The sequence below is a fragment of the Strigops habroptila genome, chromosome 2 (assembly GCF_004027225.2).
Source record: "Strigops habroptila isolate Jane chromosome 2, bStrHab1.2.pri, whole genome shotgun sequence".
NCBI classification, from domain to species: Eukaryota; Metazoa; Chordata; class Aves; order Psittaciformes; family Psittacidae; genus Strigops; species Strigops habroptila.
In genome coordinates, this window is record NC_044278.2 from 1,099,011 (window position 1) to 1,111,885 (window position 12,875).

At 36.3% G+C, this 12,875-nt stretch overlaps 1 protein-coding gene across 20 annotated transcripts in view; it reads left to right on the forward strand.

Moving 5' to 3' along the window:
• Positions 1 to 12,875, forward strand: part of ROBO2 (roundabout guidance receptor 2) — a 1,090,001-nt gene that overhangs the window by 1,004,995 nt on the left and 72,131 nt on the right. For all 20 annotated transcript variants that reach the window (XM_030471548.1, XM_030471544.1, XM_030471547.1 and 17 more), the window contains 2 exons: positions 3,537 to 3,658; positions 10,200 to 10,431. In XM_030471548.1, coding sequence (XP_030327408.1) covers positions 3,537 to 3,658; positions 10,200 to 10,431 — 354 coding nt within the window. The remainder of the gene's footprint in view (positions 1 to 3,536; positions 3,659 to 10,199; positions 10,432 to 12,875) is intronic.

The window sequence follows — 12,875 nt, forward strand, 5'->3', positions numbered from 1 at the left end:
GTTTCTATTGCTATTGAATTGACTTTTGAATTCTGTTCACCATTACACCAAGCTCTAAACTGTGTCTTACTGCCACTAACAAATTTCTCTTCACAGCATGGTTTTTTTTGGCTTGAATACTTCGTACGAGTGTAGTTCTGTGTTAAACAGGTTGGAATACAGGAGTTAATGATTTTTTTGAATCCTATTTTTTTTTTAGTCCAAGGTAATAGCCCCTCTCACATTTAGTTTAGAATGGCATCTTCTGTCTCTGTTTATGGATGTTATAAAGGTGTGCCTGAAGAGTGCATCCTGTGTCAGCTTCCAGCATGTGTTAGTGGTTTGGGTCCTTTGTTGTTGCTGGATGGAAAGAGAGAAACAAGAGTAGGGTGGTATTTCTTTATCACATAAGCATCACATCCAGCCTCTCATACCAGTCTATTCATGAATAAATCTGACCTTGATAATTATCCCCTCAAAATAGTTATCATTGCTGTAAAAGGAGAAACAGAGCTGCTTTCTGAAAAGCTGAAAGAGTGAGTTGGGCAGGGGTTTCATGGCTTCACTAACCATGGAGTATCACAAGTTTTCTTCACTTTCTTCCTCACCCATTATTATAGGGTGACTCATGCTTTTTATTGCACCACCCTTTTAGTCTGCATAGCTTATCACCTAGTTAAAAAAAAACAACTTTGTTTGGCATTTGAGTGTCAAGTATAGACTTTTTATCTGACATACTGACAAGCAATTTGATTTCAGTAAAAACATGTCTTTTAATTAGCTACAGCATGTGTTGCAGCTTCCATTTCCAGAAGCCGTTTAGCAGTCAAGCACACTGAGACATGTACAGGATTTATAGCTTCTTTGCAAGCCTGCAGTTTAATAGAATTAAATCATAAAATCAATTGAAAATTAACATAATGTTTTGATGTGATTTCTAATTACGCTTGAATTCAATTCAGGCTCACGGAAGAAGCTGACACATGGTAAAAAGTCTATTCACAGTGGCCATGGAGGAACAAAAAAGCAGCTATAACAGTGCTATATAATATTAATTTGCAACAGGTGTCTGTAGTAGCTTTAATAGCTGAGCATTTAATTTCCTGGTATTAAGTATAGAAAAGATAAGTAATAGGATTTTATGCCTATTTTCACCACTGGACCTCAAATAGACAATTGGATACTTTCAAAAGGTTTATGTTATATGACTTAAATCAAATAAGGGCAGAGAAGTGGGTAAATACTCTAAAAAAGGAGCTGATTTCTTGTTTGGATTATTAACACATCAAACCATGTTAAAAAGCACTTTAAAGAAACTATATATAATCCTGTCCCTGGAATTTAAACTGCTAGCAACTAATAGTAACTTCACTGGAAGCTGTTAAAAGACAGGTTAGAGGAAATACATAGCAAATTTGATTTTAGAGGTCTCTGAACTGTAATCAGAATACAGCTTCTTGTGCCGGTTTTGCTTGAGTCATGATTTTATTGTTCCAGTACTTGATGATATTCTTATAGATAGATCAACTGCTTTTCTACCAGGCGTCTCATAGTAATGTGAAAATGACATTACAAGATATTACACTGTGAGCATCACATATGCAGAAGTTTCCAAGTGTACATACCAGAAAACAGAATACTTATTTCTTACTGATATTAGCCCATGTTATTCTGTTACTTCTGGGCATACATCCCATTAAAATGATGAAATGTAGTTCATACATATGTAGAAATGTCTTCTGAGGGAATACAGGTACTTTGTTGGTTGTATACCATAGGATAACTTAACCTGAAATGTAGGCATGGCTAGATGTAGGTATTTTGTACCAAGGATCATAGCTTTTTGTGGATAGCAGCATAAATTATCATCCTGTAAACCAGTCTGAGTTGCTGTCTTGCAGATTTGTTTTATTATATCTCTCTGTTTATTGGTTTCTTTGGATAGGCAAAATTTGCTAGACAAAATCCTTCACTGACATCCATATTTGGATTATATTCCCTTTGGAGATCCATGGAGCCATTTTCATTTGAATATCAGTAGAAACCTGTTGCTATGTTGTTTATTGGTGGCTCAGAACCCATAGCAATCCAGAATTATGAAGCTGAAATATTGGTGATTAAAACCTACAGTCTTTCAAAATCTGGAGGCATGTGATTCAAACTCAGTTATATTTAAATGTTTCATTTTTAAGAGCACTATCATTTCTTCTTAATAATATTTAGAAGATAGAAAGATATCACATGCTGTGTACTCCCATATCTAAGACCATCAGAGGGGGATGAAAACCTTGTATGTATATATTCTCTTCACAAGGACATGATGTTGATCCAGAAAGAGGGAAAGTGTCTTTGGCTAGTGGATCCCATGAGAAAACCAAGCAGAATTCACAGGTGCCTAGGCAGGCATGCCCCTAATGTATTGGGCCTTTTGAATACAATCTGTGCTTGATTCCAAATCCTGTCTTCTGGAAAAGTTCAAGCAAATTCCATCAGAAATAAACAGTATGCATATTTCTAACAGGCATTATTCAATCCACAAAGACAACTGACATAGTATGGGTGTCTGTAACTGTTGGCCAAGAACAGCATTGTAAGATCCTTGGAGGATCCGTTGAAGGGATGCAGACTTCCCTGGCTCTTAGAAAGTGCCTTCTTTTCTGTCTAAGATGGAGGGAGGAACATGCTATGATGATATATTAGCTAAGTAATAGCTGTAGCCCAACATTCTTCTTTTGGTACAATAGAAGAGAAAATTATTATTTCCAGGAACTATCACTAAAATGACACATTGCACATCTCCTTCTTCATTTTCTGACACATACTTTGTATTTGCAGTTCCTATTTAACAAAGGTAATACAGCCTCATTCAGTTTAACACAATGGCATAACCCAAATGTGGTTCCTAAGGACTAGGTACCAGGGCCACATGTGGTGCTGCAGATGGAATCTACATAGATGTATACTAAGTGATCAAATTCCTTCAGATTTTGACTAAAATAAATTATTTCCATGCACACTCTGAAGGAATTTTTGACATAGTCTTGAAGAGAAAATTTTTGTGGCTGAGAGTTTTTATTGCCCTTTATTAGTTCAGGATCAGTTTGGCTTCATAAATAATTTTTTTTTGTTTGTATTTGCAGTAGCTTTCATTATATCTGTAAAAGGAAAATTTGCCTTGCAGAAGAAAATGCTATTTTTAGTGTTTGGTTTCGTGTGTGCATGGTATGTGGGGAGAGGAAGCTTGGTTAAAGTTTGGAAACATATAATGACTTAATATCATGTATACTCTAAGAAAACAAATAGATAAACCTGTTCATTTTCTTCAATTATACTAACCACTTTGGTTCCAGACATCTGGGCAACATTATTATTACCTGAGTATTTTGGAACTAGTGAATATTGCATCGCTCTCATCACTTACCAGTGATCACTTACCACTTACAGTACTATAAAGGGTGTTTAAATCAGGTCGTCAAGCTATTCAGTAATTATTATTGATGCCATATATAACTCTTCTCACTAAAATAATGCTTTCATGTGTGTGCCTGGCCTGGCAGATATCAGCCCACCAGCACAAGGTGTGGATCACAGGCAAGTCCAGAAAGAACTGGGAGATGTCATTGTACGACTGCATAATCCTGTTGTGCTGACACCCACAACGGTTCAAGTCACCTGGACGGTAAGGCTTCTGTTATTATTACCTTAACAGCACTTTTGTTTTGCCTATTTATCCCTGCAGTTTTTTATACCACACTGAAAAGCTCCAGTCTTGACCCTAATGTGAGTGCTCTGATAAACTAACATTATAACAGGCATATATATGTGGTAATGAAATGGTCTTTTATTTTCTCTTTCAAGTCAGGTAGGTTCAAAGTCTTCAGCATTCAGCTCAAAGTGAGCTAGCTGTCTGACTAGAAAAATACGATAAAAATGGATATGCTTAACACCATAATCTAAAGGATAATTGATCTGTGGACTCACTACTGTGCATGTCAAAAAATAATCAAAGTTAAATATCAACATGAAATTGATGTATGAAAAAGCACTTTCCACTTCAAGGCGTAGGGACCTCGGACAATACCCTATTATGTGGTGACTCTAAAATGCAAAAATAGGCTTCCTATAGGGCACTTGTGGAGCAATCAGAAACACATGGTGCTGATGCCTGATCTACTGTGTAGCATCTGGTTTTCTAGCATAAGCCTTACCCACAATCAGTGGATATCCTTTCATTACAGAAGACCAGAATCTTTCTGGCAGTACTTAACAACATTTCTATTTGAGGGGTCAAACTACTGGGTAGAATTTCTGATATAGTGTTTGGCTTTCAAAATGCTGTGTTTTCCTTCCTGAGGCCTGAAGGATAGGATTTGTAACCATAGGAGGTGAGAGTTGCCAAGGTGCTGCATACCAAATGTTTTGCTCTTGGGGCATCTTCCCCAGAGGAAGGAGAGCCACAGGCAGGAAGAGTGAGAGAAATAGTACTGCATGTCGCTGAAACAGTTGTATTGTATGGGATGAATTCTGCTAATGGAGTATTCACAATACTCAGGGGTTTTCTTCTACATGTAATATTGCTAAGAGGTTAATGTGTAGAGGGGATTATACAACAGGAGATAAGTGTGGTGATAGATTATGTATTATAAGAATTACTGTTGGTTTTGCATAACTTAGCCATATTTACAGGAGCTTATGCGCCATACTTGTGACAGATTTCAGTGGTTGAGGGGCAGATTAGAAGAAATAGAGAAACCCACAAATTTGTCTGTCTTAGAAGACTATTTAGAAAACGTGTCATTGCACTTTGCCATTGACGGTGTCAACACACAGCTTGCCTTTCTAAAAATGCTGTCTGCTTCAGCTTCATAACTCCAGGACACACTGGAGTAACCCTTTGCCAAAACAGATATTTGCCCAAGCAGATGGGTCAGTAGTTAAGAAACCTTAGATGTTGGAATTGTAAACCAGGAATTGTAAACCTGGCTTACATTTGCGCGGTACTCGTTTGAGTCCTTTCTTGGATGTGACAGCTATCAGAAAAACAGTTTCATAGGCTTGCCCTTGCTTTAGCATGTACTACAAAAGGAAGGCCCAATATAAACAGAATTCAGTTTTATGCAATGTAACCAATGTTATTATATTATGATGAAATCTCTATATATTTATCTGTGTGTGTATATCTCTATCTAAAAGAGTCTCTTGGTGTCCCTAGTGAACAAGTAATGAGTGAAGAAAACATGGTAAGGTAAAGGTAAATTGTTAGGATATCAGCTTATTGGGAAGATCCCTCAAAGCAGTGACCCTCTACAACCTGACAAGCATACAGGCCTCTGTAGAGACATTTCAAATTGCCCGAGGGAAGAAAGACACAAAAAAAGATCTCTGGAACGGCTAATTAGAAACTTTCCAGCAACGAGAAAAAAACAATCAATTAACCATAGTCTCTAGGAAAAAAGCCACTCTATCCAGAGAGTAAAGTCCTCGCTATTGATATAAAATGGTTAGATAGTGTAGCTATCATACAAAAGGACAGAAGCGCCATGAGAGTCATAAGACTCCTTGTGCTGGCTTTCTGCAATTCAAAGAGTGAATGCCAAGGAACATCCTTGGTTATTGATTTTCTGGCATCCTGACTGCCAGCAAATTAACTCCAATTTCTCCTTTCTTTCTGAGAGGATTTTGGTTTTACTTTCTCTTTTATTTTCAAATATGAGTTTAAAATTTCAGAAACAAATGTTTTGTCTGGTTTATAAAGTTAGTGTTAATAAAAAAGAAGTGGCATGTCTCTTAAATTTATTCCTCTTGTGCACGGGTTTTAAAGTGTGGCTGTAATTATGAGGTCACACACAGGATCTCTTCTTCATGGAGCTATTCAACATTTCTTTTTATCTTCTTTATTCACTGTGTGGTGCCACGTCTTATTAAATTCATAGCATTGAAACCTTGCATTGAATAAAAAATTATTAGTTTGTCTCACATGCTTGCCTATCTGTCATGCTCTCAACTGTAACATTTGTGTGCTTCACAAATAATACTGAATTTAACAGCAGGATGATAAAAATGTGTCATTATCCCAACTTTACACACAGAAAGGTGAGGTGCAGAGATATTTATTGCTGATGAGAGTTACAGAATCAGATATGCCCAGTGTTATCAAATGGCTAATTTTAAAACTTGGGCCTGATTTATTTTCATTTTCTCAAAACATTTTGCATTGCAACAGCATATTTTGTACTCCAGGCACTTTTTTTAGCTGACCTCAACTATAGTTAAGCACTTCTAGCCTCACTGGGCCTTAAACTGAGAGTTTCATTAGTGGTCAAATGTAAAGTTTCCTAGTGTTAGAAAGGAGCCCTGTGGCACAAGCAGGAATGAAAATCAGTTCTGTATGACAAAAGAATTGTTGCTCTGAAACCCCGACTGCCTTCTGGGCTGCTATCAGGCAGAAGGATAATTTATTTACCTCTGTCTTTTAATTTGACATTGATTTTAAATGAATATAATTCACTGGAAGCTTCAGGAGGCAAGTCCTTTAGACAGTTTTCTAGTGTATCATCACCTTTTGTCTTGTTCCTGTAGGATAGATAAATGCTAGTGCTGTTTGAATTTCCGGAGATTACTCTGGGTGTGTTCTAGTGAGTTCAGCACAGTGTGCAAGGTATTCTCCCCAGATGGAGAATTGCTGTGGGTATTGATGTGGGAGCAGAGTATTTCTTAGGATATTTTGGGGTAGAAATTTACATACTACAGAGCATATTGCAAAATGTTTTTAGGGGGCAGATTAGCAGCTTTGTCTGAAAGGAGCTTATATTTGCAGCATCAGCTGCATTATGAGTTTCTTGCCATCTTTTTAACAACCTAATAGCCTAAATGATGTAGTAGCTTTGAACCTGTCTCATGTTCAGCTGTGGTATGTGCAGATTTGAACATGCAGGGAAAATGAGTTTTCTGTTCTGCAGAAATGAAAAGCTGTCATCAATTTTGAGATACCTCGCGCAGTATGTGTTCATGGTAAAAGATGATAAGAAGGAGCATGCAGGACCAGTTATGCTTGTAGGTCGGCTTAAAGTGTTAGGTCAGTGCTGAGAAGAACCTATCCAGTAATTCCTCTCTTCTGCCTTTTAAAAGAGCATCTGCATTTTCTTCCATCTGTCTTCTGACAGAGAAAGTGTATCTTTAGATCAGCAACTAGTGCAGTTCTTTTTGAGTGGATGTCATTGCTGCTTGTACAGATTCAAGAGTAGTTAAGAGTGTCACAGGAAGACTAGAAATATTCTCTGCTCCCCGTATTTAGCACAGAGAGTTCCTGCAATTTCTGTAATAATGCTAAGTACTCTGTATGAGGAAGTGGCAGCCAGCTCAAAAAGAGAAAAAGAGAGAAAGAAGAATAACTAGAAATGATTGCATTCTTTCATTAAATCATGGTGCATGTTTCTGCCTATGTGTGAACTTGTACCAAACCTATCGAGTTGTTTGATGCTTAGCACAGCTGAATGCAGTTCTTTAATGCTAAGCATATTTTTAGTAGCCTGCTGGTGGTGTGACACATAATTACCACATAACAAATGGAGGAGACATTGAAGTCACAGGCTCTATATTATATGTAAGACTGTGTGTGCATGTATACACAGACATATACACATATGTATATATATGCATATACATACATACATATACACACGCATATACGTGTGTGTCTGTGTATGGGAAACATACCTGTCCTATACCTCACAAATACCTCTGATTAATCCATGTTATTATCCAGGAGCAGTTTTTTAGTAACCAGAAAACTCCAAACAAAACAAAAAAATTCACCTTTCTCCATATGTGAAGTGCCCTTTGCATGGTTTCCCAACATATTGACTGTATGAATGGCCTTATTCATTCAGACTAGCTTTAAGTCAGCATGAGAAATAGCTTTGTATCCTCTCCTTGACACTGAGTACAACTGGATGCTTATAGAAAACATTAAAAAAATGCACAATATTTTCTTTCATAAGAACCCTTCCAGACTCTGACCAGTGGAATCACTGTCAATAAACTGACATTCAGGCAGATCACTCAGCCCTGTTGTAATCGCATATCTAATTGAAAGCTCTGTGAAACTTGTGTGACCCCCCAAATCAAGCAAGTTTATAGCACCCATATACATGACAACCTTATTGTAGTACTGCGTTCTGTTTTCATAGTTCTTGTGTTGTTTAGTCTTCTAGCTTAGCAACTTAGAAGTGTAGAAGGAAAAGAGGTGTATGAATACTTTGTATATTGCCTATATATAAGTAGACAGGCAAGTGTGGTAGACTCAAAATTAGTATACTATAGGTATGCTGTAAGGATCCAGTTCTTCTCAGTGAGTTAATGGGTGCATTTGTGTTTCTACCACGCTGTACAAAAGTTTCCATACTGTTTTGTAGCAAAATACTTTTCAGCCTAGTCAACTCCGAATTTTCAGATGCTGTCTACTAGGCAGCAGTCAGTAGAGATTAAAAGCACAGCAAAGACAAAATGGAAAGTTTGAACAAAGTTACATCGTCTTTCAATGTAGTTTTTAACTCAGAAGTTAGGCAGGAATCAAACTCAGTGTGTGATTATTAAACATCATAGCCTTATATTATAATTCAGGTTAGAATCTGTATTACAAAGTGAATGAAAGTATTATTCTTGCCGAATTTTGTAGGAAACACGAGGTTTGCAAAGTCTTTATGTCCGTAAAACATTTAGTTAATCAAAGTCAAACATGGATAAAAACAATTTACTCTGATTTACAGACTCCCTTCATCTGGAAACAGCTGCTTAATGTTCTTCTTAAAAACACAGCTTGATTCTTTCGGTATTAACAAGCTATTATTGTGAGTTATATCCCTCTTTGAATGCATAAATTCACTTAAAGTGAATGCAGAGAAGTTTATAAAATGCAAGCTTAATGTTGTTGTAACATATGTTGCAAGGTTTTTAACAGTGACAGTTTTGATGAAAGACATTTCTGCTTTGCTCTCATAAATAAAGCTTTCTTCTTGCTTGCCTTGCTTTCTAATGCCCAAGAATCTGTGTCCCCTCTGAATGCCCCAGTAAACTGTAACAAGATTATAGGAGGAGCGTAATAGACCTGGTTTGTGTTTTCAGCCTTAATTTCATTTATTCTTTAGAGAAGTGAGACAAATGTGCCTCGAATTCTGAAATATTTTTGAGCTAGCAAATTGTCAAGAATGGAAAAGAAATCCTACTTGTTGAATCTTAGCTATAACCCATAGATTTACCAAACAGCTGTTTGTATAGTCTGGCTATTTGTGCTTCACTTTCTTTGGCTCTTTATTTGTTGTCTACAGAAGCAGCTGGGTTTGGTTTGGTTTTATCCATCAAATTGTTTTGATTGTTTTTTGAGAAAATTCATGCAAACATCATAATACCTCAAATCATTGTTTCATGCATTTTTTTTTTCCCTGAGAGATAAAACACATTTTGAGTTTTTCCTTTACGCAAAAATAGTATTTGTAGTTACAATAGGTTAGAATTGTTAAACTTTTGTGGATGGTCCAATCTTGAATTGTGCTTGCCTAGCAACATAAAAAATATAAACCAAAACCAACATTCCATGTCCATCTGGTGGCCTGAGAGCATCACAACCCCAGGATGTAAAGAGATGGCTTAGATTGTGAACATAAGAAACAGCACATGTCCTTAGAAGCTGTTTTCTCTGCATCTGTCTTATGTTTATTTTACTTCCCTCTGCATCTCATGAAAGGATGAGCTGTGAGCCAAGTAATGACTAACTGAAAGCATGTAGGGTATCTTCAAAGACTTGTCCTTTTCTGAAAATAATTTGTTTTTCTTCTCCTATTTCAGTGCATCGGTAGCCAAGATGTGCTTAATAAGTTTACATGCAGTAAGCATTATGCCAAAGTTCTCTTTTCATTATTTGTTGCAGGGGTGGGGCCTTGTTTTGTGATGTAAGGTGGCATTTGTCATGATATATAGAGCCGGGGAAAGTAAAATAGAAATATTCTATAACAAGTAATGTGAGAAAAATGTTCTTTATACACAATTAATCAACAGTGACTTACAGGAAGGCAGTTTGATTTTTAAATTCAGCATCTTAAACAACTGCTAATTTTCTCTTTTTCACGAGGACAGAGGTATTCTAGGCAAATGTCTTGTTTTCTTTTTATACAGTTTTTTTACTTTAATATCTTTATTGATGTATTATTTAATGCCTTTTCTAGGTTGACCGCCAATCCCAGTTTATTCAGGGCTACCGAGTAATGTATCGCCAAACATCTGGCCTACCTTCTCCAGCTGTATGGCAGAACTTGGAGGTCAAAGTCCCAACTGAGCGCAGTGCTGTCCTCGTCAGCTTGAAAAAGGGGGTCACTTATGAAATTAAGGTTCGCCCTTATTTCAATGAATTCCAAGGAATGGACAGTGAATCAAAGTCTGCTCGCACCACAGAGGAAGGTTAGTAAAATGATCAAAAAAGCAATTGGCTTCCATACCTAGCACTGAAGGTGAAATCAAGAGTGACCGTTTTGGTTGTGTGTATGAGTATGTTCAGTTCTACTTCTTCCACATTTTTTCTGTTTGTTAGATACAGGGTTGGCATTAGAATTCAATATAATTATTAGAATTCAATATAATCATTAAAATATTCAATTATATATTATTTAATATAATTAGAATATTCAATATAATTATTAGAATTCAAGATATTCAATATAATATTTGGGTTTGTGCTGTAAGTATTCCATGAGAAAACACTGGGCCAGTTCTATATTCTTCTGGCTGTTATGTCCTTCTGATGTACAGGTGGCTTTGGGTTTTCCAAAAAGTGTGCACTGCAACCATTCTTTTATTACCAGTGTTGCTGCAATAAAAGTCTTTGGTCTGCGCTTTGAAAATAAAACTAATAAATGAAACCTTTTACAGATGAGTGTTTGATATTAAGCACGTCTTTCTGAATGGGTAATAACATAGAGGAGCAGTTTGTTTGGGAAATGGGGACTGGTGAAGGACAAATATTTAACTAGTCTAAAGGAACTCCAGTCTCAAGGTCAGGCAGCTCTGTTGTTTCTCAACAGAGCTCATGAAACTGTCCTATTTAGTCCTCCGGAAAATTTCCTTAAGTACCTTTCAAGCCTCTGTAAAACATGCAGGATGCAGGCATAGTAAACAGTTTACACTACTTAAAGGCACAAGCATTTATATCCATAGCATGTACCATGGTATATAGTTTTGCTAAAACATATGCACTTCAGGCCTGCTTTTTTAATGAAAAGTAAAAGGAGTGAGGTGCGATATAAGTTTTGGGGGTTTTTTCCTCTGAGAAATATACAAGAAACTTATCTTTATACCTATCTCATGTACTCTTTCCCTGGAAAATTTCACCTGTTAAAGTAGAAGAATGGTCATAACAATGAGGGTTCATCTCTCTGTTTCATTCATTTCTTTCAAAGCAAGGGAAAGAAATACTGGTAAGTATAAGAATGCTCCTATGGTTTCAAAGAGGTTTGAATGCACACTTTCCTTCCTATTGAAGATGCATCTTAATAATTTACAATAGTATCCTGAGGTTCAATTTAGTGCTGATTGCCAAGTACTTCTTAATTGTAAAATGGACCTGCTTATTAATCACTTTTCTCTTTGATTTGTTATGGTTATTGCCCAACAAGTAAGTAATCATGAAGATAACTTGGTTGTCATTCATACTTTATCAATGAGAAAATTCAGTGTCCTGCAACATGTACAACACTGTGTAGGAAGGCATTGTTCAAGTCTGATTTAGAATTTGGGACTTTATGGTTCCAATTTGTTTGTTCAGACTATAAAGCCTAAATTAGTCAGTAAAAAATATCTCTGCAGGATTCTGAACAAAGCTTTAAAAAACCCCAAGAAAATGGAAAGAAGCTTTCTACAGGTGAAATTGCTTTTCTAGAGTTAAGATGTAGGGTTTTGTCCCCTCACTAGCAGATTTTCTTCTTGTCCAACTTTAGTCAATTGGGTTTTTTTGTTTATTTAGCTCATCTAATGGTCTCTTGCTAAAGGTAAATTAAGAACTACTGAAAAAGAGAGAAGATTTTCTACCTTCTATTTCTATAAAATACTTGATGAATGACATTTTCTTTTATAAACCTCAGCTCCCAGCAGAGCCTGTCAGGTAATTTCCTACTTTAAAGGCCTCTTTGTTCATGTGGAATAACTTTCCACATAGTGAAAACTGAAAGAACTTTTCTTGCCTACAGATACGTATAACTCACAGCCTAGGATATGCTTTGTAGATTAATATAACCTTCAAGGAGTCTGTTTACAGCTATCTCTCTCAAAAAAACATCAACCTATAACACATAGTATTACCACCAAACAAATGTCAGCCCCTGCAAATAAATCTTTCTCTTGTTTAGGTGATAAAGTTAAGTGCTTCCATGAGAAAACTGAGACGTTCAGTAGATGCAGTTCTACATGTATTTTCTTTAATTCCTCACAGTATATTTGCAATTATATTGTTGTTCATATGTTAAAAAAATAACATCATCTAAATGTTTAATGACAGTGATTTGCTTCTCATCCAATGAAGGAAGATGGCAGTCTATTTAAAGGGATCCCACTTCATTGTTGCCTGTGATTCCATTTTGAAAATGGGCTTTTTTAGGCTTGACTTTTTAAAAATGCCAATTGTGCTGTTTTTAGAAAATAATTTGGAAAAGTGATACATGCATTGGAATTTTTGTCATGACATCAAAACAAATAGCCCTGGTAAAGGCAAAGTACAACCAAAAAAGTAATGGCAGCTTTCTGCTGGATTGAATTTTGCATGGTATGTTACTTCTGAGGTCTACCTCCAAAAATCAATTTTGCTGCAGTTAGACTTTTCCTCTAGATCAGACATTTGTCACAGTTTGGTATCC